The sequence below is a fragment of the Odontomachus brunneus genome, unplaced genomic scaffold (genome assembly GCF_010583005.1).
Source record: "Odontomachus brunneus isolate Ranch 3 - 2012 unplaced genomic scaffold, Obru_v1 Obru_scaffold_072, whole genome shotgun sequence".
In the NCBI taxonomy this organism is placed as follows: Eukaryota; Metazoa; Arthropoda; class Insecta; order Hymenoptera; family Formicidae; genus Odontomachus; species Odontomachus brunneus.
Window position 1 is genome coordinate 742,194 of NW_022639522.1, and position 25,257 is coordinate 767,450.

The window sequence follows — 25,257 nt, forward strand, 5'->3', positions numbered from 1 at the left end:
TGAGGGTTAAATAATGTCATCGCGCGTGGCAATTCGTTCCGATAAAACGATGTTACTAAACTCAGTTACTGAACAGTGACCATAAATTTTTCTGGATGAAGTTGCAGCGCTCCTGATTGTTTCGAATTAAGGCCTGTATTAATAGTCATTACTTGAAGTTTGTTTTAGATGAAATACTCAGATTTGAATTTAGAGTTAGACGTGAATCTTTCAGCTGAATCGCGATTGCAAAAGTAATGTCGCATATATCGTGTGATTCAAGTAGAAAACTCAAATTCATATCTGCGTATCTCACGTGGAACAAGTATAACGACTATTAATACAGACCTAAGAGACACCGCTGACGCGTTTGTGCTGTAATTAATTATGACAAGAGTCAAAGTGACAGTATAGAGTGTGAAAATAAATTTGATCGATCAACATGTGAAAATAAATTTGATGATAAATTTAATTATCATATTGTTATCCTCCAGTTTAAATTACGAGCTTTGAAGCTTCAAATACATCCCTTTATTGACTAATTACAGTGCTAACGCATCAGCAGTGTCTCTCAATTGCGACAACCGGGAGCGTTGAGCAACTTTATTCGGAAAAATGTGCGGCCACCATTTAGTTAACCGAGTGTACTGGCGAAACAGGTTGATTTCGTCTCTCGCCGCCTCCGCACACGATAAGCGAACGTCGACGCGAGAGTGTGACGTCGCGTACGTTAGTCATTTCGTGTACAAATTCCAGATGAGTGATGTCATTCGTCGCACGTGGGTAGGACGTTCCGTCGGAAACTCCGCGGCAGCGCGGAACTCGTCGTTTTCTATTAAATGTGGATCATCGAGCGCACAACACGCGCGATATCTCTCCTCACGCGGTATTACGCAAACGATGCTCAACAACATCACGTCTGACTGGCTCGGCCGGAGCGAGGATGAGAAATATCCGAACGAGATAAGCGTACTACTCACTTGTATCTCGAGCAGCAACTCGGTTTTCTTCCGCCTTATGTCTATCAGGATCTTTTGTTGCTCGGGAGTCAGTTCTGCAAACGTGCAAACAATCATCGGATTAGAAACGTTGGCTTCCCGGTCGAGGAGAGCGCGTCGCGTCGCGCCTCGCTCGTTCCCGTCGCTACACCGACGCGCGTATTGAACTTCGGCCGTCTTTTTCCTCCCTTTGAAATAATTGTTCAGGGAACGGACGATTAAGCACACGTCGGGATAACGCGTCCCCGTTGCCAAGCCGAACGGAGACCTCGTTAGCGGCAATTTACCGAAAGGTCTAAAAATAGAGCTTTCGAATTAAGGCTACGTGTAAAGGCTACGCGGGGACGAGCGTTCGCCGTACGTTCGTCCGCAGCGACTTTTATCGCGACAGTCGCGATTGCGATCAGGTTTTATCGATCAGAGGTATCGATCACGTATCCTTGTCCCTAGCGTGAACTCGTGACAAGTTTCACGTGGAAGTGTTCGCAATTCCATCGCCCGAGAAGTTGCATGATCGCTAAAGTCGTCGAGTTTTACGTGAAACTTTTCACTTTTGGGAGAGAGTGACATATCGCTAGGTTTGATTTCTGTCAAATTGAGCAAGAATTTGACTAATGGTTTTCCAGATACAAAACAGAATCGTTTTGCGTATTGACGTGAAAGAACGCGTATATCGTGACGTCATATGGCCTCTAAAATTTTCACGCAGGGAGCTGGATAGGGTGTTAGGATTACGTTAGGTTAGGTTAGGATTGAGTTACGTAAACGCGAGTACGCCGCTTTCTTTTTTCCCGGGGTAAATCGGGGACGGTCACATCTTAGCCGACTTAGGGTTAGACTAGGCTCAACATGTCGCAACGGAACGACACGATTAAGACCGTCTAGACGCGTGACCATTGTAACGGACTCGATATCCGTATCGGGGCTATGCCTCATCGATTAACCGGAAACTTGTGCGGCGTTATCTGCGAGATCGGCTTATCTCTGGGAATCCGAAATATCTGTGTGGTGACTAATTTTGAGCTTGATTTCCGAGAAGTACGTTGAACTCTTCTAGACTTCGATATTTCGACCTGGGCTGCTTTAAAAAATCATACAAATCTGCGCAGTGGGCAGTCTCCTGAGACGAATTCTGAGAATGTCCTTTTCGGGAAAAGGACGCGTTCCCGAACACGACGTCACGAACACGAGAGAGAGCGAGAAAGAGAGAGAGAGAGAAAGCAAGCTTAGGGTCGATTGCGCGACGTAGGGAAAGGAAAATCCTATACTTGACTGCAGTATACGGTATGCGGCATCGATTCTCCCGTCGCATCGGGAGATTCTCCTGCGAGGAAAGTCCACGGCGTCGTCGGCGTTCCGTTTTGTTTACCACGCGTATGCCGTTGTACGTGCATACATACATTAGCGCGTCGTACACATGCACGCACGGGCGCGATAGGAGCGAGGGAGCATGCGCTTCGCCGAGGAGGACTCCGCTTTGGTACGCCAGACTTGACGTACGCGCTACGGACGCGAGTTCGCCGCGGAATCTCTCACCTGCCGTTCCGAATTCGACCTGATGAGCACCGGAATTCACTCCTACGCCGCTCAGACCGCCCAGATCCTGCCACATCTCCGAATAATAGCACTTTCCGGGCTCACGCGCGCACAGAATCACCCACCTTCACTCGAGCGGCTCCATTTTCACTGAGACAGTTCTCCAAGGCGCCAGCGCCATCTCACCTGCGGCTGCGCCAAACGATCAACCACTGCACCGTTCTCGCGTCAGTAACGGATAAGATGCTTTTATACGTAGCCTTTGAGACCAACACTTGACGCTGGAGAAGATGAGGGCGTCTAAAGGGCGACCTAGAATCGACTTTTCCAACCTCTTTGTCAGCTGGCTAACACTTAAATCATACGTCTGTCTTTGTCTTTCTGTCACATTAGACAAAGATAGACGTATGATTTAGCTGTTAGTCAACTTACCAAGAGGTTGGAAAAGTCTCTAAAGTCACAAAAATGTCTTGTAAGTCGCCAAATAGACGATGTCTCAACGTCATAGGAATGTTTGTGTATTACTCGGTGTTGTCTCTCAAGTATTTCAAAGCGGATGTTTCGTAGAAACATCTTGTCTCGTTTTTTCGAGATTCTTTCTCACGCCTTTCGTCTTCGTACTAGTAATTGCAAAGAGTGCTGACAGTCGAAACTTTATATCAGTGACAATACTATTTGTTATTGACATATGAATGTCACTCGACAGGTAGTGGTGTATACAAAGAAAATGTTGCATAGGAAGAAACGATACTAAGAGAAAACTATACGATATTTACGCTTCGTTTAAATTGAAGTCTCTCCTACTCGAAGTTTCACTTATTTTTCAATAGTACGATTCAAACAACAAATAAGACGAACTTTTATTTCCTAATAACAAATAGTTTTAACTTTTATTTCCCAATAGCAAAAGTCGATCTAACCCATTGTGGTATGGCTTTTATTGAAGAATAAAAATTCGTCCGTTACAACTTTAAGAGAAAGATCCCTTTTATCTGTCATTTCGTCGCAATATTTAAAGATAAAAAGGACATCTGGCCCAATATTTGACTACGTCCTCGACTACTTGGCGGGGCAAGCAATGGCGGTTTGATAAAATTACACTTTGAAATAGCCAATCTCCGTTATACTTGTTCAAACGAATGATTGGTCGCCTGGCGTCATCTAACGGTGCCGTGAAAATATCTGCTCCTAATTGAGTCTCGATTTAGTTTGAGTCTCAGCTAAATAGGGTTCAAGTCTCAACTAAATTACCCGTTAGCTAGACATTTATTTTTATTAGTTTCGAAATTTCCGCTACGAGCCGCCACTATCTCTAACGTCATATATATAATTTTCTTTCAAATTATAATACTTCTTCATTTATTTCTCTAACGTTATTTCTATCAATAATAATCAACAATAAAGTTTTTATATATATTAAGGATTTGTAGAAACCAAATTTGTAGAACCAAGGATTTGTAGAAAGTAAATCCTGATATGACTTTGGGAGTTGCGATGAAAGCACATCGTCCTGTGTGCGTAATTGTATGTTTATACATGAATATTAATGCATCGCTCGCGCGAATACAACAACTGGAAGTTAAAGCAACTTGGCTATATTTTCCGTATCATCCGCAATTTTTTATATTTTGACCCGCAGACGTTATATTTGCTTACCAGACTAGTTTTACAGTCTTCCTTCGAATGTTCAATACAAAGCCGAATTTAGCAATTAGGCCTTTAAAAATTTATAATGAATTAAAATATATCGATTCTCGTACTGCCTTTTTCATACACTGCTCATTCAAATAAATTACCTAGTTTTGATTTTGATATTTTTTCCCAAAAAACGCTATGTACTGTAATGAAAGCAATTATAAATATTATAATTACAATGTAATTATCATTTCAATTCGCTCAAAAAACGAGAAACACCTTTGCCTATGTTGCGACTCTCCACCAGAGGTCTCTACTATGACTCCCGCAGACTTTCAAGTATATACGATCGTTTGTGTTGGTGTTCTTCAATTATTACCAGATAAGTTCGACAAATATGAGAATTGATTCGTGACTGTGTGCGCTCTTAACAATCTCATCAATGCGTCAGTCTTTTATCAGCAAATAATATATTTCTGCCTGCTCTGCGGGAAACATTGTTTTTAATGGTTAATAACGGCTACAAACAAATTAGCCTGACATTATCAGCTCGGCGAAGAAATCACGGATGAAATGCAAGGAGAAAGGTCAGATTTTTAACGCGAATTTAACGCGCGCGCGTATGGAATGTAGTGAAAATTTCATTTTTTCAAATATATCTCAGAGTATACTTAAATGCGTGTGTCGGTACAATGTTTAAGCGGAACGGTATCTCCTTGTGTTCGGCCCAACATCCGTGTTCATTCGCAAATGTGTGATCCCGGACCGACATTATCTCCTTTCTCCCCTCTCCCTTTCGTTCTTTCGTGTCACGATCACTTGTTGTTAATGATAACTCGCATCTCTCGCTGACAAGCATGACGACGGCGGCGTCGGCAGATGCAAGAGCAATATCTCACTAGCGTGGTCCTTTTGCAACGGGGTCGTAAGGTCAGATTCGGAATATAATCGTCGGGCGAGCCGCAGTACGAACGCGGATGTCGCGGCTTGCACTGCGTGCAAGCCAGCTTACATCACCGGGCAGCGGGCTGCCGAAAATCGCAAGAAGGGTGCGACTCACTTCCGGTTCGTGGCTCCTCGTCGAGGTACCTCGTCTAGCGAAATACAGCTGAGGAATACCGTGTCGTGAGGCAGGTCATGGTCGACGTCGGTATCTCCTCGATGGTGAATTTCGGCCTCAGTCTCGTGCTAACCATACTCTTGATCCCGCTCCTCTTTATCGCGTATTTAGGTAATTATCTTCGATAAGGGACTTTGTACCTTCGATTTCTCGAATAGCCGGTAGACGCGCTACGGACAACGAGCCATTGGCGTGCGCGATTCAGTTTAGAAATTGAAATCATCTCGATCTCACATACCAAGACCGGGATTATTATTATGAAAATATTACTGTAATATCGATGATTCCATTGCGCTTCTAATTTTCACTAATTCATAATTCGTAATCGCGTATAAAAAGAAAGAGAATAAAGATTCCGACGTCGGCGAATTCTTCGCCGCAATACATTCTGATATGTGTTTAAGTGGTGAAGTGGGCGAGAAAATGTTGGATACGCTTCGTGAAGTGGAGGTATCCGAATTATGTCGTGGTGGAAGGCAACAGTATCCGCAGCATATTGGATCAAGGGCGAAATCACGTAGGTATCGGCGACACTGACGGAGCTGGGGAGCTCCGTCCACTGCGTCCAATTTGCTCTATTCCTGGTTAGCGCCAACGATTTTGACCGATCACGACGATGACGCAGGGTATCTACACACTCCTCGTGCAAGGATGCTCGATCGCGGACGGAGCGAGGAATCACCTGGCGCGTCTCACTTCCACCAGGAGATTCCTCAGGTCGAGTCTGTTCACGCGATGGGGTGTGTACGTGTGGAAAGAGCTCGACTACTTCTCCGTCGATAGTCATCTCATAAAGTCGCCGTGCTCGTATCGCGGTCGTCCCATCACCGAGAGCAACATACAGGTCAGTCAACCGTTACCCTCCTACGATTCGAAATTGATGCTTTCGAATCTATACCTTGGATAGTGCTTATTTCTAAAGAACGTTTTACAATGAGGAAATATTATATCTTCTTTTATACAGATTCTTTCCAAGAATTCATTCCAATAGTACAGAAATAGAAAACTGCCAGTTTATCTTGTTAAGAAACGTATACAACAAACGTTTTTATAATAGACTAGTTCCTAGAATAGTTCCTAGAATATAATAGAAGAAATGAAGGTAGAGAATAGATGTGTTCTTCAGTTACAAAATTTTACAGTAATTCTAACTATTCTAAAAATTCTCTCCACGTGAAGGACGTCCTACTTTTCTTAGATAGTTTTTAAACATCTTTTTGAAATTTGTGCAGTCCGGGTAGTGACGCGCGATTACTTTGTCATAGGATTACGTAAGCGACGTCACGTCCAAGTTCCTGCCGACGAGGCTGTCGCCGTGGCAAGTGCACGTAGTGAATTGCCTCATACGCGGAGAGGAACGTCAAGTATGTCTGGTGCGAGTGCATCACTTGCTGCTGCGGCAGGAGCATCTGACTTTGGCGGACTTTTTGCCGCTGAAGTACTCCACGGACAATTGGACATGCCAAGAGAGCAACTCACCCTTCACAAACTTGTACACCGCGCCCTCCGCTTTACCGCGTCTCAGGCAGATGTTGATTGAGAGTTTCAGCAATTATTGGAATGATTTTCTGTGCAATAACGATCCCACCGAGCGACCGGAGATCTTTAAGAAGCGGATAGGGCTGTTTCAGTGTAGCAAAATCGCGGTGATAGTGTTGGTCTGCATTCTGAAGGAGATGGCCAGGTATCCGGTTTGTTCCCTTGTCATTGGAGGATAATCGTTTCTCTGGTTCTTTTTTTCTTTATTCGACTTCTATAAGAAATGTTTCATAATTTTTTGCGTAATTAAATATTAAATAATGCACTTTCGATAAGAAATCAAACATAGAAGAAATCATTTTAAACGATGTATCGTTTAAAATATCATCTGACACTTGAAGAGAAGAACGTTAAGAGGATCGCTTACGCTCGAATAAACAAATGCTTAAGAGCAAGTATAAGCGATTGACGTCACGTAATCACTGAAAACTTCGAGTGGTAACTTGTTTCGCAACTTTCTCTAGACAGTGCCGAAAGTCAGAGGGCCTGAAGTTCCTGGAGCTCCTATCGATTATTCGCCGCGAGTCGAGCAAGCGGAATTTCCATCCTCAGATGGTCCTCGACTCCGTCACGAAAACCTTCAATCCAATCGACATGTTTTACTCGCTCGTCGCGTGGTCCTGGTATATCACGATCACGTCGTTACTGAAAACGCCCATTCTACTTCTGCGAGAGCTACAAGCTTTGAACTCGCAGCGCAAGCATTGCTATCCGGAGACTTTGACGTATACATTATGGTGTTACCTTCCTTTGACGTTCCAAGCGATCCGGGAGGCGGTGTCGATCACTTGGATAGCCGTGACAGCGCCTAAAATCGTCCTCGAGGAGTTGTTCCTAAAGCATCCGCAGTCGAATCAACTGCAGACCATCTCGCCGTGCGGCAGGAAGGTGGTAGCCTGGTCGGAAGAGGTCGATATCGACCTCGTCCGCAAGATCGCCAATGTGGTTGGCACGACCGAAGCGGAGATCCTCTTGACGGCCACCGTGGACGCCCTGAAAGAATACTTCAGGCATTCGACCGTTAGCATACCAAGCGACGTGTTCACGACCGTGAAGTTCGTGAGTCAGCGTGCCATCTTCTTGCGGAATCACGAGGCTCGGGGTATTCTGTGCCTCGCGTTACCCACCAAGACGCCGTTATTCAACGATGATCTCATTGAGATACTGCAGGTGAGAATAATCGCCGAGAGAGAGTGGGAATAATAGCGGATTTTCTCAATGCACTTGTTCTCCCAAGATCATTCAACGGAACGTTCAAGACGCCAGGTCCAGGCAGAGCGCGATCTACGCCATCACGGCAGCGGAAACGTCTCACGGACTGATCGCGTCGTGTGTGCCCTCCATCCTCCTGAAGTTACTGCTCAACCAACTCTCCAGAAGATATTCCCTCTGCTTGACGCACGTGGACGGGGACTTACCTGTCGAGGGCGTGGATACCGCAGTCTACTGGCGACCACCGCAAGGAAACTGCAGTACATTCGATTATTTGATTATCTATGAGACCGTTGTGAACAAAACGGTTTCAATGTTTACGCTTTTAAAAGTGTAAAACTCGGCTATTTTGTTTGCGGTGACTCTATCATCTTGTTTTTCTTATTATCGACTACGTATACATCGTACATATCTGTTCAGTTGTAACGTATGTTTCACCTAGATAGTACAGTTTTAGAAGATGTCTTAAAGAAGCGTCTAAGAAACGTCTTAAAGACATTTCAAACATATTTTATTTTTTTAAAAGACATCAAAATCTTTCAGATTTTTTTAGAAGTTTATGCTGTCTAGGTGCGTATATATCTTTTTTTTATTTGCAGATATGTCTATAACTTTGCACAAGCATGGAAACGCAGTGCGCCTCGGCATAATGGGAGACGCGCTGATCGGTCCTCATCACTTTGTCATCGCGCGAACGTTCCCGAAAAGCGTGCAAAACCTCGCTACCATTCTGGGCGTCTCGCGAGTTCCCAGTCGAAGTCCAAGTCCTAGTCCGCTCAGTCCGACAACGTCGCCGGGATATTAATACAGCATGTAACTCGACGTGAAGAAGAAACTTAAAGTCATCGATTGGACTTTGGATTTTTCCGTGTCGACTTCTCCCTCAACGAACTTCGTTCTCTCGAGTAACAGCCGATTAGTAATCGATTATCCGCCAGCTGCTGGTTGATATTTAAAGTCAATGTATTTATCTAAAAGAAAATACATGCGTGTGTGTATGCACGCGCGCGTGTTGCGTGTGTGTGTGTGTGTGTGTGTGTGTGTGTGTGTGTGTGGTTGTAGGCTCGACGAACAGCATCAGATCACTTTTTAAATATAATAATCTTATGTTCGAGGACGCGCATGCGTCTACGCAACTTCTCCTTCTATTTATCCTCGGACAGCGAAAGACTCGGGTTCGACCTAGCAAAACCGCGCTCTCGATATTTTTCTCTCTCTGGAACGAAAAGATACGTAAATCTCGAACGCACGGCGTCCCGCCGCTACCTAGTACGCCCTCCTCCTTCTATGGTGGATCCCCCATGGCGCATTGTGTCCAAGTCCGGGGCCTGCCAAAAAATTTGTGTCGACCCCGGGGCTTATTTGTATTATTTGCACCGGATAAGGAGGGGCGACGGTGGAGACGGGCATACATGGACAGCAGGTCTTAAAAGATAGCAACCTTTGACTTTGAGAGACTGACAGCTGTACCATTTGATACAGTAACATTGTTTCTTTCTGTAGTCGCCGTGCGCTCAGGATCGCGCCAGAGATTTCGCTTCCGAACGGCATCTCTAAGCATTATCTAGGGAGAGAAGAGTCGTAAGCGTGGAGTGTCAGGTAGTTCAGTAGTAGTAGAGCAGTCGCTCGGCAAGCGAAAGACCCGGGTTCGAGTTCCGGTATTTTTAGCAAAACCGATATTTTTAGCAAAACCGCGCTCTCAATATTTTTCTCTCTCTGGAACGAAAAGATACGTGGATCTCGAATGCACGGCGTCCCGCCGCCACCTCTAGTACGCCCTCCTCCTTCTATGGGTCGCCGGGCGACAAATACCTGAACGACATTAGAATTTCAAATGAGATATTGATGTTGCGAGACGTATGCTATGTATCTTTGTGTCGTGGTATTTAATGTCACATCGCTGTGTTGTAACGTGCAATACATCCTTGGGATTGTTTCGCACTTCGACCTTTGAATGTGACTTAAACGTACGTACTTTCGCTCGATCAATTCGATATTGTTGAATGCGTGCCGCAAATGAGACACTGAGATGATTCCTGTAAACCGTTTATTAGTTAGCTACTCATCTAATCTTTAGATTAACAATGTCAACAACAAAAGCTGTTTCGTTTAGAAAGTTGTAAAAAACCTTTTGTGCGACGGACAACACGCGGAACAATAAACACACTTGTGCCTTTGACGCTTACCCAGACAGCACAAATCTCCTCGGACGTCCGAATGTCCTAAAGACATCCACAGAACGCCCATGGGATATCGTGTGCTGCTTTGGGTTAGTTGTATAGAAAACGAATATCATTACAATTCGTCGATATCATTTTTGTTAAGTTAAAAGGTGCCAGTGTATTTAAGCGTTTTACATTATTCCACGTGAAAATAAATTTTTCCGTACATTCTTTTCAATTAGAAAATATATTTTTCTGTTTTCTCTCTTTCTCTCTTCCTGTGTCTCTTTAAATCCTGCTTTATAATAAGAGCCTATGTCATTAGTAACTCTTTATTTGTTCGTTATTAGAAATAATGCTTCTATAGTTTTTTTATTCAATTAGAATTAATCCCAAATTTGTAAAATGAGATAGTCAATGTGAAATACTATTATTCAATATTTACATCACAAATTTAGATTTGATATACGAGGTTGACATGTAAAAATCGTAATTAAAATATACAAAATATTTGTATGTAAAATTTATGCAATCCTATATGTCTTAAATGTTTCATTTTTTGTATGATTAATAGAACTATCCAACATATGAACCGTGAATGAGATTTAAGTACGAGGAAAATATCATTAAAAGTATATTGTATGCAGAAAGACACATTATGTAGAAATGTCCAAAATTTCATTATATAGGGAATTCTATATGTATATTTTATATGCATCATTGTTTGCATTCTATATGATCATGAGATTCATAGGTTAAGTAAAAATTTGCCTGAATAAATATCCGTTTTGTGCCAGCATTTAAGCAATAGTGCTTGCGCATTTAAACGTAGTAAATATATTTGGTTTTAGGCCAAACTATCACTACCGTTCGTTCGCTCCATCTCGACCGGTCCGTTGCCGCAAATTTTTTGATTTTTCGTGTACGGTACAATGCCAATTAAAATTCCGGAAAAAATTATCCAGCCGCCAGCCATGAAAAAAGACAGATTCCATGAGCCGGTCACGTCGAAGAGCCATCCAGCCAACGGAGGTCCGAGAAGGTTGCCGATACCTTGACACAGCAAAGTCAGGCCGTAAGCGGTAGTAAATCTCTCCAAGGGAATCAGCTGCACCAGTATAACAGGCGTGAAGCTGAAATTGCTGGCAAAGAAGAGGCCAAAAGCTGCCGAACTAGCGACTAGAAATGTGTAGTGATACGTGAACAAGGACATCAGTACAGTCGCCACACCGCAAGCTATCAGACACCACGTGTACGTCTTGCTGACGTTCATCCACGATTGATCTCCGGCCCAACCCAGCGCGACCTGAAAACAACAGCGTCGGACGTGTGAAAAGATTCGTAACTCGTTTTTTTAAAACGTAACTGCAACGTGATCTAAGATTACCATTCCAATTGTATTAGTTATACCGATGATACTGAGGAGATTAGCGCCATCAGACTCGTCGTAACCGTTTCTGGTGAGATGCTCTGCTAGATAGAAGTACGGTATGATAAACCAGGTGAATAACAATATCGTCGATAACGATAGCAGCAGGAAGTGCAGTTCGGCGAACATGGAGAAGTCCAACATGCCCTTCAGTAGTTCCACAAACTCATCGTACCATTTCTATCAAGAGCAAAGAGATTTATTACAATCCAATTACAATATTTGATTGTATATCATCAGAAATTTTTCGTCTTAAACTTGAATCTATATAAAGGCTCTCTGTAGAATTTAAAGTGTAAAGAGTATGGCCAGTAAAAACTCAATCGTGGTTCTTTGGTGCGACTGTTAAATAAAATTGTTTACGAGATGATCTCGTTGTTTGAAACAAGTCATAGCGCACGCGTCGAATTAGCCTTCTCTCGCGGTGAAGCTTAAACTACCTTCTTTGCTCAAACTATTTTTTAATTCCTAATTAAGATAATATTAAATTTCCCTTTCTCATACCAAGATAAATAAACTATTGATTGACTTATTAATTGGTTTCACACATACATACACATTTTATATTGCAAAAGTAATTCTATTTGGCAGTCACGCAAAAGAACGACGATTGGACTCTTATTGGTATTCCTTCCAATCTTTTTACTTCAGTTTTCATATTAATTTTCGTTTAGAGCGATATTACATTCGTTATTTCGTAAACTTCTTCTCTCGAATATTTCACGAATATTACCTGCTCATTTTCCTTAGCCAAAGTGATCATACTGTTTGTATAGATATCTGGACAACTGCTCGCTCTCAGCCTGTATTTTCGCAGGTTCAGAACGGCGCCGCGATACATAACGGAATTCCTATGTACTCTGATATCCTTGAAGTAATGAGTGTTGGTACTAAATTGTCGTCTGAGCCACGGCAACGAATCTGTCCTGATAACGCCGGCATCATTCCCGATGCCGTTACGTTTCAATGCGGATTTTGGTTTTTCCACTGTTAGGACCTGCAACATTCTTACATGATACATCGTGATGATGCGTACGCGATCAGTGATTAGGAAAAGATAAAAATTGTTCTTTGTTACTGTATGCATCACTTCTTTTGTCACCAAGGGATCATTCTCCTCCGACTCCTTCCTAGTTATCTTCCTGATAGGTTTTATCGAGACATGAACAGGCGATGAATGAGAGTCTTTAGTTTGCTCGGTGATCGTTCGTGACTCTGTCGCTCGTTTAAGCCTTCGTAAAAGATAATTATGTGATGTAACACAGTGGTTGTAATATGTCGAGTGCCTGACAGAAGCTTTGAGAGAAGACATAAGAGATATACAAAAGTCTCGGTAGTAAGTTCTGGCTAAAATCTGTAATATGATCGTGCAGGATGTCTGACGCTGACATAGTCGTTTGCAAAATGGTAGAGAAATCTTGTATTCAGTTTTACCTAATCAATGTACAAGAGATATGAGATATTTTGCGTCAGACACTTTGTATAATTAACAACCAACCTCATGGACATGGTGATACCGCTTTTATTAGGTATCTCCCCGGTCGAGTCGTGCAACTGTTTATCGGACGAACTTCTACACAATAGAAGACTGGGATAATTCTCCAAGATGACGGTATAGAGTCTAGAATTGGACAGTAACAGCTCTAATGTTTCCAAAGGCACCTGAAATCTCAAGAGGGAACAAATTTACAAGTTTATTTATTTACTGGCAAACTAAAAAATGTATTTATTTGTAAAAATTGTGAGAACTGGAAAAGTTTTATTAGTATTAAATAAAAATATAGATGCGTCAAAAAGAAGAATATGGATCGCTTATTCACCTTCTCGCTCCTCTTCACGAAAGTCGGTAGATTCACTACGCTTCTAAAGCACGTCTTTCCCTGTGTGCCGCCAACGGCCGCCGCTGTGGTGGTGTTCAGGCTCTGGACGAAATATTCGGGCACATGGTCGCTTCTAAGCAATTTCCGGAGCTCGTCGACACCCGGGAACTCGTCTGACGGACTCACTTCCGACTTGGTGTCGTCGGATTTACCGTGGGATCTCTTTGGCGCGGTTTGATCGTGCTTGCGTTGCTCCAGTATCCACCATTCCGGGTCTTTCATCACGGCCCCAGCAACGATCATGTTGAAAAATGTGCCAGCCAGAAGCAGACAGGTACCTCGCCAGCCGTACTCCTTGATGAAGTACGTGGTCATCGGGGCGTAGACGAAGGTGCCGATACCAGTGCCGCAGGCTCCAAGACCCACAGCCAAAGTACGCTTCTTATCAAACCAATAGGCGATACTGACGACCGCGGTGACGTAGCATAAGCCTAAACCAAGACCGGCGATCACGCCAAAAGTCAAGTACATCATTTCGATGCTGTTTGCGAAGCTACTCAGTATAAAGCCCAATCCTGATATCAAACCACCGGCAATGGTCATCTTTCGACACCCATAGCGGTCCACGAGGGCAGACATGATTGGACCCGACAAGAGAGGCACTGCCATGAAGAGCGAGCCGATCCAAGCGGTCTTGGACTTGGAGGCGCCGAACTCGTGGAGGAATTCGATGTAAAGCAGGCCAAAGCTGAAGGAGATGCCATCAGCTATCATGGAAATGACCAAGGACGCCAACACGACCATCCAGCCCCAGCCGCCGTCCGGCACTTTTGGTTTCTTACGTTCTTTCTCCTCTTTCGCAATAGAGCAGTCGTTCTCCTGTTTGTAAAGGCTCTTGGAATCGATAGAATCCCAGGCTCGTTCATTTGAAGGCTTATCGGTTTCCAGCTCGGGTTGACTCTCGTGAACATGCGAAGCTTCTCGATTGTTGTTCGATGCGCTCCGTTCCGAGCTGTCAATCTGCGTGATCACGTCAATCAGCTCCTCTTCGTGCGTTGGGTCGAGTTTGACGAGCTCGGCATAGGCACTATTCTGGACGGAACTCGGACATATCGTGGGACTTCCGTTTCGCCAGCCGACTAACGGCGCTTTCTGCGGCTGGAAGTTGTTCTGGCTCCACGCCGAGCGATCGTAATGATTGTTGTTGCCGTTTCGCTTGTTGTTGTTGTTATTTCCGTTCCTGTGGTGGCCGCCCCCGCGATCCACTTCCCTAATCTCCTGCAGGGAACTCTCATTCCCGCTGTCCATTATTCCTCTAGATATAGGTGATGGCCGAGTGGATCCAACGACGCCGCCAGCCCTTCAGCGCTTGGATCTCGCTGGGGAGATATCCACCTTGTCCGCCGGTTACCATAAGGACCTTCGGGACTATCCTCAACGACTCACGGAACGTCGACTGCACGGGACTCAGCATACACGCACCTTCAGGTCGCTTGTCCTATGAGACAGTTTCATGAACGTGTTATTCTTGTTTCGTTCGTCGTTCCAATGTCGATTATTAAAGTTTAACCTGAATTTAAGTCTTTGAGAATGGAGAACTTCTGAATGGAATTTTAACTTATGTTTAGGTTTAATTGACGTTGATAGAAACGAGCATTACTCGACGAGAGTCTTAGACCCGTATTAATAGTTATTACTTGAAATTCGTCTCGAGTGAAATACTTAGATTTGAATTCACTGTTAGAGGAGAGTTTCTCGGTTGAAGCGCGATTACAGATATAAGTATGAGGAAAGGAACTGTCTTTGAGGAGATGCGAAAGGATGAACAAAAGAACAAACATGTGCTTTAATATAATGTCAGAAGAAGATTTCTCCTTTGAGTTAAATTAAAATTGAGACAAACACGATAGATTGCCTGCTAGCCAGGCGTTATATATAAAAAGCCAGTTACATCATAATTCTCAGTGTGGAAGTATTAAATTACTTCTTTTCTATACATGAAGAAAATATTAAACTTTCTTCTTCACATAAGCTCTTTTTACATCAACGAAAAATTCTGAGAAAAGTCTGGGAAAAATGTGGAAAACATAATCAGTGTGGTATATTCGTGTATTAATTGCTGGAGAATAGAGTTATATATTCGTTATTACACTGAATCGCATTTATTAATATGATATTCAATTGTAGCATACCAAGAAACCCCTCGCGAAAGTGATTCCACGAACAGGAAACGCGGTTAAATCGCACGTTCGTTAGCAGTAATTGATCACGCGATCGTTTTATCTTGAGGTTTCGATGCGACTGCCTGTGGCACGATTATTGAACCCGCGAAAACTCGTTGTGAAACACCGAGATAGCGAACAATGGGCGGACAGATGGATTATCATATCTCGTATCTCGCGAATTTTGCGTAACTGACTTTCTCGCGAGGGTCGAACGTAACGGTAACAAGATCGTATGCGTGTTCTCGTATTCGATACACATATTACGTATATTCACCAGTGAAAAATTCCTGCGGCTTTCGCGCAGGAAAGCTTACTTTTCCCTATCTTATTTTGCCGTTTTAGATTTTCTTCTGTCGCGCAATTTAGATGCGCCATAACGATTCGAGCAAAAAGTGTATAATTACCCATACACACACACATACACACACACACACACGAGAGTACATTCACGAGAAGATCGTAGACTGTGAAGCGAAAGAAAAAGTTTCTCAAGCAAAGCATGTACGCCCGCTAGAAGTTCGGAAGCCACATTAAGTAGACGTTTTTATTATTAGATAGAAGTCGTCCGTTGAGCGGTAAACTATTAATAGTCCTGTATTGCACAACCATCGACTTTCAACGTAACGCGGAAAACTTCTGATGTTCGGTGCGACAGTATTTATAAGTCTGATCTTGCGAAACATCGAATCAAAATATCCGTCGTAATAGGGACAGCGCGATACGTGGACATGCAAAAAATCAATAGCCGACTCATAAATTATTGCATAAATGCATCGCAAGAGAGATATCCATCAGCGCAAAATCATCGTGTCATTTTCATCGTGAGATTTTCCTCGCAATTCCCTTTGAAGGTTATCGTGTGATAAGATCGTCCAGGCAGATCGAAATATCGTTCGAACGTCACATTTCTCACAAGTTCATGGAAAATGTGCTTTTTAAAGTGTAATCAATGTTTTTCGTTGAAATGCTGTACGTGGATCGCTCGAAAAGTATGTAGCCTGATATAGCGCGAACTTGGCCAAATCTTTATTATCGTATTTTAGAACCTTCCTTTAGTAGGTTAAGTATGATGGTATAGGACGATCTGTTGGCTAGTCTTTGCTTGACAGTGCGCCAAGGTGAACATCATGAGCGTCTGATCACACCAATAAAGACTGAATAGTTTCATGGTTTCTCGCAACTTTTGGCATGACTTCGCTGTAATTTGAAGGTCTCTTAATTTATAACTGTCGATGAAATCTAGGTCTAGCACTTCACTCCAAAAACAAGAGGAATTCGAAACAATAAACGCGCACAGAGACACTCGCGACATTCGCTTTGGCGCACTGTCAAACAAATATTAATGGATCGTCTACAATGCGATCGCGGTTACGTTTTAATTCCGTTTTAAAGAATCGATCATGTGTATACTTCCTTCGTGTAAACTCGTGAAAAATGAGAAGTTTTACTGAATTCGTTAATTTTGAGATTTCAATGCAAATTTATCGATGCAGTTTGCAAACGCAAGCAATATGCACGCAAATTGCACGGAGAAGTCGTTAATTCCATTATCATGAACGCAGAAAGTAGTATTTCGTATAGCGTGTAACAAATTTGCGTATTACAGGTTTTGCAGTGAAATCTTACTTTCACTGGTCAGAATCAGTGAGATATAATCGATAGAGCAGCAAAATGGAAGCATTTCCACTGAAAATTAGCGAACACTTACCGATTATCAGTAAAATACTCCTTTTTTATTGATTTAATCGGAAATATTTTTACCAATTCACCTCTTAAGAAAATATAATGATCGCGACCTCAGTAGTAGACTCACGTCAAAATGATATTAAAAACTGGTCATAACTGGTCATAACTGACGTCGATTGACGTCAAGTGACTAAATAACGACATCTTTAAGACGTCTTTTTTGTGACGTCTTAATGACGTTTCTGTACAAGGTCCTAATGACGTATTATTGATGTTTAGAGATGTCATTAAGTTGTCTTAAAATGTTGTCATCGGTCTGTGACATTAGACCGTTATTTTGACGACATTTTTGCGACATTTTTGGTCATTCCTTGGTCATTTTTGGTCATAAACTGACCAGATTTGGACGTCATTTTGATGTGAGTCTGCTATCTGGGGACGTGTGTGGGATCGTCGATCTGTATCGTCGATATTCGTCGTCACTTTTAAAATTGGTGAGAGAACGCCGAAATATATATTTATACAGTTGTCATACGCTCATCATGCGCATGAAAGATGAACCATTTGCAGCACATAATTGTTTATCTTTCTTTTTTGCGTATGTTCGTTAGTGTATTTATCATTTCTTCTCGTGAAAACAGATTAATCCGAATAGTCATCGTGACCTAGGCTACGCAAGCATTCCAATCTGCCCAGACTAACAGAAAGACAGACAGAGAGGAAGAGAGAAAGGAGGAAAGGGAGAGAAAGAGAGAGGTGAGTTCGAAGGTGGGTTAAGGGTCATATAAGAGTCGGCGGAAGGGTGTGATCACCATGGAGACCGACCGGTCGATTTCCGCGTGAATGTCCGTCTGCGAAGTAGCATTGCGATGTTAAATTTTCGCGATAAAACCCGCCTACGCGCGCCAGTTTGAATCACGACGAAAAATGTTGACAAAACAATACACATCAGAAGCACGGCCGCGTCGTCCTACTCATTGCATGCCCGAATCCGCTCGACTCGAGAGAATAGGTGGCCTCCGATCGCGGTGCCTCATGGTGGAAAAATTGGAGACTTCGAGATTGAATTTCGTCAATTTGTCGTGAATCACGTACACAGACGCGCCCGCTGAATTGTGTGTACCGAGTGCTTCGAATCGATACGACGGGACGTTGTCTGCGCTTATATCGATGGTACATGCGTACGAAACGAGCACGTACATATTTCGCAGGTAATTCTGCGCGCCTGGAATATTACTCAAAAAAATGCTCTTGCAGTCAACACGAAGATTATCCAGATACGAGAAATTTACTTATGGAATTTGACATGGGAAAGTTTCTGTCGGTGGCGCCCATTCCGAGATTAGAGCAAGTCGCTCTTCTTATCGAAATTAACTGCGGTAGACAAAAAAGATTAACGACGAGAGATAAACAGATATGTAATCTTCACGTCCATCTAAATTTGCTGGTATATATTATTACTAGAACGCTGCTGCTGTATAAATTCTATGGACAAAAAATTTTTCACAGATAATTCTTTAGCAAATTTGAGAAACAGCGATAAATTTAGACTGACATTGGAATTCGAGCTGGAGCAGCAAAACATTTTTTTGAGTGGTACGAATACTGTCTCAAGAAAAAAAAGTAAAATCTAATCTTTAATGTAAGTATATATTTAATTGTTCTTTAATTGAGACACACTTGTCAACGGGTTCTCAACAGACTGTATATTTTTATCTCGAAGAAAGGGAGAGCAAAATGAAGAGAGAAACAGAGAGAGAGAGAGAGAGAGAGAGAGAGAGAGAGAGAGAGAGAGAGTGGGAAGATTGATAAAATATATAATATCTTTAAAAGGAAGGATATTGCACGCGCGCAAAAAATGTCGAAAATTTTCTGTGATGCGCATCTATTTATGTAACACGTGCGACCTTCGAAATATCACTCGAAATGACGACGAATTCATAAAGCAACATCATTACGTAGACAAGGTGTAATAGCACTTAAAACATTTAAGTACTTGAGTAAAGTGCACAAAGTTACGTAAAGTTATGAAAAGTGTTGCAGATAAAGGTAATCAATAACCTCGAGCGAGTGTGTTGAATTATCAGGAGAAAGAAAAGAATGAATTAGTGTAAATAGTATCCGAGCAGGAAGTTACCCGCGATAAGAATTCGTGACTCGAGTTGTATTATGAATAATGTATCTCTTTGATAATCTCGACATGATCATCGATTATTCGACGAATTTGCCGAAGATTTGTTTCAACGATAGACTCTTTTATCTTACCTGTTGAGCTGATGAGGTGGATGCAGCTTGTAAATTTTCAATGAATTGTTAAAACGCACTATCGCGCTCGGCTTGCATGTGTCATGTGCTGTTGGGGAGAGTATCGGAAAAAATTCGAATATACGTGAGGTAAGTAAATGACCGTGTTATGTTATCGATCGCGCGTGTCCGTCAAACTTATCACTTACAACGCATGTGACGAATAAATAAACATTTTCACAGCAGGCCATCGCAATTTTACTTCCCTCGAAATTCAGCGCTTCCGATAAACCGCACATCCGTTCGGAACGGTGATAAATCACAGAGCGCACGTTTAAAGAGGCTGATAAACGTATATAATATATTTTTACAGATTTAGCGCGCGAGCAACATCATCGCTTAAAATGAAAGGGCATTTTCGTGCAGGTCAAGCGACGGCTGAAGCAGCGCGAAAAAAGCGCGCGGTGACGAACGAAATTATTAATAATAACAATGTGATAACAATGATAACTAACCAATAACTACTAATGTATCAACTACTAATCAATCAACTACTAATAATCACTAACGTAATAATAATAATTGATATAATAATAACGTCAATTATTAATAGCGGAGGAGAGGCGTCACTGGATTCTATTTCTTTGAGCTTCAAGATAAAAATTTACTTGAACAAATACATATCACAGAGACTTTCTTTAGGAAGTTTAGATAACTTATCAATTTCAAGAAGTCGGGATTAATTAATTTAGTGCACGTGTGTGCAAGAAATATACACGGAGTAAAAAATATTCAGTGAATTAAGATAACAGTGAACGAATCAAACACGTTTCTTATGAATCAAATTCGATTCTAAGGGCCAGAAATTGTTTCCTTCAATGAAAATGTGTTAGATTAGGAAGTTAATTCATTGTCACGTTAATTCAATTCTTTTTCTCCGCGCATAAATTATGATTTTTGAGCAACTCGATACTACTAAAAATATCGTGTTTCAATTTCGATAAAATACGACCTTCAATTTATGAAAACACATCGATATGTTTGTTCAAGAGATCCACGTTAGTTTCGGCACTTTTCCTCTGTGAGTACGAATTTGATTGTCATCTCGTGATCCTCGACAACGCGTTGCAAGTGCTACTTCACCAATCCACACTGCCGAAAAAGAAAAGAGACAAAACAGACCAGTGGAGACGCGAAAGATGAGAAAAACAAAGAAAGGGAAATTAGCGTGCGTGCGACGCGTCAGGCTGCGCGTCGCGTTTACGTTCTACTTACCAGGCAGCAGCTCGCGCTGCGTATTGTCGGTGGCAAAAATCTTGCGTGATCCAACACGGCCGTCGTTGGAGGAAGGAGCGCGTCGCTTCGCCGTCGTCCGTTCACAGAAACAATTTCGTGCATCCGATCTCTGGCTTTTTTCCGTCGTTTTCGCAGAACTGTGCGGCTGAGCAGGTTAACAAGCGTCGCGACCACCTCGCTTGAGGACACCCGGTACACTGAGAGAGTTGAGGTTCAGGGGCCTCGTATCACGTCATAGGAAAGGATCTCGCCGCACCTGACCTCCCACTCTGACGAAGCGCGCGTGTTAGCCGCGCCGCGTCGCGCCTCGTCTCGTCCCGTCTGGTCTCGTCGAACAACGTTTTGCGCTCGCTTTGCCTCGCCTCGCCTTGCCTCGCATCGCCTCGCCTCTGTCTCGTCTCGTTTCGACGAGTCTCGTCCGACCTTGTCTCTCGCCCAGCGCGAAAAGATCGCGGGCAAATCGTACCTCGTATGCGCGGTAGCGTGAATATGAACACACCTCAGTAGCGTAAATACTTCACATGCCCCTCGCGGGAAAAAGTAAACAATAATAAAAACACGTTACGTCAAAGTCGCCACAAGATATCTCTGTAAATTTGCTTCTGCTTGTACAATAAATTGACGGCACATAGCCGCCATAGTGTTTGATATACTTTGTTTCCACAGATCATGTCATTATAACTAAATTCTAGCAAGAAAAGATGTAAACATTTCGTATGCCACGGAGAAAGTGTAGTCGTAAGTACGAGTCTGTTGAAGTCGGTCATATGTCCGTCACTGACGTCACTGACGCATGCGCGTCGGAGGACCTCCATCGTTCCGGTATTTAACCCGCGATCTTTGCACACTGGTCCTCTCTCGTCGTTTCGTCTAACCCTTCCTCGACTCGCCTCTTTCTAGCGCCTCGCAACATCACATGTAACAATAGCGGCAAAAAACGCGCGATGAGATAAGTCGATAAAGCCGCTGGGTGTTGGCCACGACGCAAGGTTACGCGAGACGCCGATAGCATCGCTGATGGAATCGTACGCGTATATTTCGGCACCGTTCGATAAATGTAGAATCCATCGAATAAAAGTCTTTGACTTCTTAAAGATTGATGTAGTTTGATCGAAAATAGCGGAGGATCATAAAGAGATTCTGCACAACTCCAGAGATTGCAGAAGCAATCGCTATTTTATAATAATTATACATCTTAATTTTTTAGAAATTAAAAAATCTATTTTTATTAATAATATTATAAATAAATGTAAAGGAAAATTTCTTTTGTGAAGGTTAACTTGAATCGAGACGAATCAACCCCAGCAAACACAATGTTACATGTAACGTACATGTTGTAATTTCCTACTCAACAATATAACTGTTATATAACATGCGTGTTATGTAACAGTTATATTGTTGAGTAGGAAATTACAACTAACATGTACGTTACATGTAACATTGTGTTTGCTGAGACATCTTCGGTACGTCGAACAAATGCGAGCATTTTCGATAAAAAAATCAAAAGCGTTTAGGCTCTTATTCGAGAGATTCTAGATGAATGAAATGCAAGAAGAATGTCGCGCATTCTCGACAACACACACGAAAAGGCGTGCAAAGCAAGTAACGTTTTCAAATACACAGATTTTGATCGACTCGGGGTTAGTTGAACTTTAGCCCAGATCTATAATATGATCTATTCTTTGCTTCAAGTTGCCAGATCTATTCTTTGCTTCGTGTTTCCCTCTTTTATCTTATCTTGTCTCAAACCTTAAAAGTTAATCTACAATATGCTCTTTACTTTCTGTTTTTTGTTCTCTATTTTCTATTGGCTTAAGGTTTAAGTTAGAAAGAGATCAAGAGAAAGAAACAGAAAGCAAAGAACACATTGTAGATCAAGCTTAAGTTTTAAATTAGAAAAAGTAGAGAACAAGAAACAGGAAGCAAAAAGCACATTGCAGATCAGAGTACGCAGCAACGCGTAGCTAATCGCCCCTATTTTATATGCCCGCAGGTCACAATGACTGTTCACGCTAATCAAACATATACGCAGTATTCTAAGGATTATCAGAGCGTTCAAGCTTCTACTTTGTCCACCAAGTTCTATGATTAGCTAGTAGAGATTTATGAGATCGTTAATGTCGGCTCCGGACCGATGAAAATCCGTCCGCATTTGAAGAGGTCAAAAGATTCCTTGCCAAAAATTTCGCGAAATCTTGAAATTTCACGCGAGCGAGCATCCCAGCAAACAAGATGACGTCAAATAATGTCTGAATGACGTATTATTGACGTTAGGACGTCATTAAGACGTCATTTGACGTCATCTTATTTGCTGGGATGTGCTGCGCGCCCGAGAAGCGTGTATTACTACTATTTGCTTAAACTGTTTTAGCCTTATCAGCCATTATAGCTAATTATCAAGTTGAAAATGAGGACGAACACGCGAGCAATCGTACATCGCCGTCGTCGTGAAAACGAAAAAATGCTTTTGACGAATATTTCGCGCGAGATCGGTCGAGCGAGCTTTTCCATCAAGAGAACTTTCCATCTCTCTCTTTCTCTTACATTCGACGTACCTTTTATCGTCAAGTTCGTCGGCTGTGCGCTGTGGGTGGCGACGGGAGATGGCTTTTGCACGAGAGAGTAAAAATATCCGCAAACAAATGACGGATCGATAAGCATTATCTCCGCCGGGCCAATGTGACGCGCTCGATACGATCAACGTCAACCGGCGCCATGCGACGCCATGCGACGCCACTCGACGCCATCGGACGTCACTTGCCGAAGCGGCAACTCGTATACACACATTTCCGACTGTCGGTAATCCAACGCGCGCATGTCTCCGAAATTAAAGTTGAACATCGATACATCGCGCGATATCGAGTATCGACCCTTTGTTTTTCGAATCGCCATTCGAGTCCCAAATAGCACAAACTTCTCAATTACGATGTAAATACGCGCTAAAGAAATATCTAAAAAGGATAAATCGTCTTTTAGGCGTCTTTTAGGCTAAGTATTATAATGGACGTTACTTTAAATTTGCAAATCGTTTTGTAAAATCGTTTTGAAAAACGACGACGACGTATCTTAATGTAAAATTTTGCTCTTCTTTTACTTTGAGATGGAATAACTTAGCTTATGGAGCATTTAGGGTCAGTTTTCCGTATGTATTATGTAATTGGGTCACGATGAATCGATTAAGCCTACTTAAAATTCAATCTGATCAGCCGTTATGTCGAAACGATTATCTACCCAGTAAGCAGGGAACAATAAATTAACATTTAGAAACGTTGACTTCATGTGCATTGTTTGGACATTTTTTAATAATATTGCTTTTATATTTTTCACATGTTATCTTGCGATATAATTTTTCTGAATGTTGTTTAAACGTTTTAAAAACATTACAAAAAATATATTTTTCGAATGTTACTTTAACATTTATTTGAGATCAACATCTTAAAATTTGATGCAACATCTTAAAAATATTTCTGACGATTAAAACGTTATGGCAACCCTATTTCAACATTATTGAAACTCCCAAATCGCGGTCAAAGTATGTTCATAATGATGTTCGCGCGAGATCGATACAATATTAAACACTACATATTTGACAATATAACAGGTTCTTGAATATCATTGTAATAACGTTATATTAATGATTTCTTGCTTACTGGGTAGGCACCTCTCAATTAGAAACGCGATGTAATAATACATGGTCACTCTTGTTGTCCGTGCCTTCGACGCGAGAAACTACCGTGTCTCTTAATAATCCAAATAAAATATTCCGATTTCACTTTAAGGCTCGTATTAATAACCGTTATTTGAAACTTGTCTCATGTGAGAAATACATAGATTTGAATTTAAAGTTAGATTTGAGTTGTTTTATTTGAGTTATATAATATATGCGATATTACATTTGTGATCGCGATTCAACTGAGAAATAAGCATCTGGGATTTCACCAAATAAGGATCTCCGATGTCCACTACCCTTGCTTTATTTCTCTTCGTTTCGTTTATAATGCAGAGGATGCGAAAAATCGGCTTTTAAGATGCACGGTGCGGGAATACCTGTCGTTTAAACGTGTGTGCGTGTGTGCGTATGTGTGTGTTGTGTGTGCGTGCGTGTTCGTGTGTGTGTGTGTGTATTGTCCGAACAATATCGTGGAGTAATAATAACGAGAACTGAGGCCAACGAGAAAACCAGCACTGGATGTGTAACCGGCTGTGTTTAATTCGACGAACACCCGTTGCACAGCTGTATGGACAAGTGGAAGCACGAGACGTGCTCTTCATCTGGAGTCTGCCCTCCAAACGATCCGATGTAGGTACGCGCGTTGTCCCTCGAAAATAAAACTGCGGCAACGGGTGTCATCGAAAAATCACTATGACATTCATTC

General features: G+C 42.2%; 3 protein-coding genes across 7 annotated transcripts in view; 1 reads left to right on the forward strand and 2 right to left on the reverse strand.

Moving 5' to 3' along the window:
- LOC116847028 overlaps positions 1 to 2,733 on the reverse strand; it is a 13,152-nt gene extending 10,419 nt beyond the window's left edge. For both annotated transcript variants that reach the window (XM_032821588.1, XM_032821589.1), the window contains exons 1-2: positions 2,514 to 2,733; positions 960 to 1,033 (exon numbers count right to left, since the gene is read on the reverse strand). In XM_032821588.1, coding sequence (XP_032677479.1) covers positions 960 to 1,033; positions 2,514 to 2,589 — 150 coding nt within the window. In that variant the 5' untranslated portion in view covers positions 2,590 to 2,733. The remainder of the gene's footprint in view (positions 1 to 959; positions 1,034 to 2,513) is intronic.
- A 470-nt stretch (positions 2,734 to 3,203) lies between these two features.
- On the forward strand, positions 3,204 to 10,422 carry LOC116847026. Its single transcript, XM_032821585.1, has 7 exons — positions 3,204 to 5,379; positions 5,673 to 5,785; positions 5,894 to 6,112; positions 6,534 to 6,952; positions 7,272 to 7,977; positions 8,045 to 8,279; positions 8,619 to 10,422. Exons 1-7 carry the CDS (start codon positions 5,286 to 5,288, stop codon positions 8,822 to 8,824), a joined length of 1,992 nt encoding a protein of 663 aa, XP_032677476.1. The 5' UTR covers positions 3,204 to 5,285; the 3' UTR covers positions 8,825 to 10,422.
- Positions 10,052 to 23,558, reverse strand: LOC116847025 (monocarboxylate transporter 9-like). 4 transcript variants are annotated; one of them, XM_032821582.1, is made up of 10 exons: positions 20,861 to 22,191; positions 20,598 to 20,737; positions 19,795 to 19,928; positions 19,607 to 19,694; positions 13,431 to 14,928; positions 13,109 to 13,272; positions 12,689 to 12,842; positions 12,344 to 12,607; positions 11,569 to 11,790; positions 10,052 to 11,487 (listed from the first exon to the last, which is right to left on the reverse strand). In XM_032821582.1, exons 5-10 carry the CDS (start codon positions 14,736 to 14,738, stop codon positions 11,029 to 11,031), a joined length of 2,571 nt encoding a protein of 856 aa, XP_032677473.1. In that variant the 5' UTR covers positions 14,739 to 14,928; positions 19,607 to 19,694; positions 19,795 to 19,928; positions 20,598 to 20,737; positions 20,861 to 22,191; the 3' UTR covers positions 10,052 to 11,028. The 4 variants fall into 4 exon arrangements, with proteins under 4 accessions (XP_032677473.1, XP_032677474.1, XP_032677475.1 ...); XM_032821583.1 differs by lacking the exons at positions 19,607 to 19,694; positions 19,795 to 19,928; positions 20,598 to 20,737; positions 20,861 to 22,191 and adding an exon at positions 23,437 to 23,558; XM_032821584.1 differs by lacking the exons at positions 19,607 to 19,694; positions 19,795 to 19,928; positions 20,598 to 20,737 and having other exon boundaries at positions 12,701 to 12,842; positions 20,861 to 22,196.
- Between the last annotated feature and the right edge of the window lie 1,699 nt (positions 23,559 to 25,257).

Bases quoted from the DNA above. Each gene is read 5' to 3' on its own strand.
- LOC116847026 (XM_032821585.1), top strand. From the start codon at position 5,286: ATGGTCGACGTCGGTATCTCCTCGATGGTGAATTTCGGCCTCAGTCTC. The intron at 7,978-8,044 runs GTGAGAATAATC...TGTTCTCCCAAG, and splicing joins ATCTCATTGAGATACTGCAG to ATCATTCAACGGAACGTTCA. The intron at 8,280-8,618 runs GTACATTCGATT...TTTTATTTGCAG, and splicing joins ACCACCGCAAGGAAACTGCA to ATATGTCTATAACTTTGCAC.
- LOC116847025 (XM_032821583.1), bottom strand. From the start codon at position 14,738: ATGGACAGCGGGAATGAGAGTTCCCTGCAGGAGATTAGGGAAGTGGAT. The intron at 12,843-13,108 runs GTTGGTTGTTAA...TCTTTTACGAAG, and splicing joins GGTATCACCATGTCCATGAG to GCTTAAACGAGCGACAGAGT. The intron at 11,791-12,343 runs GTAATATTCGTG...TGCTCTTGATAG, and splicing joins TGGCTAAGGAAAATGAGCAG to AAATGGTACGATGAGTTTGT.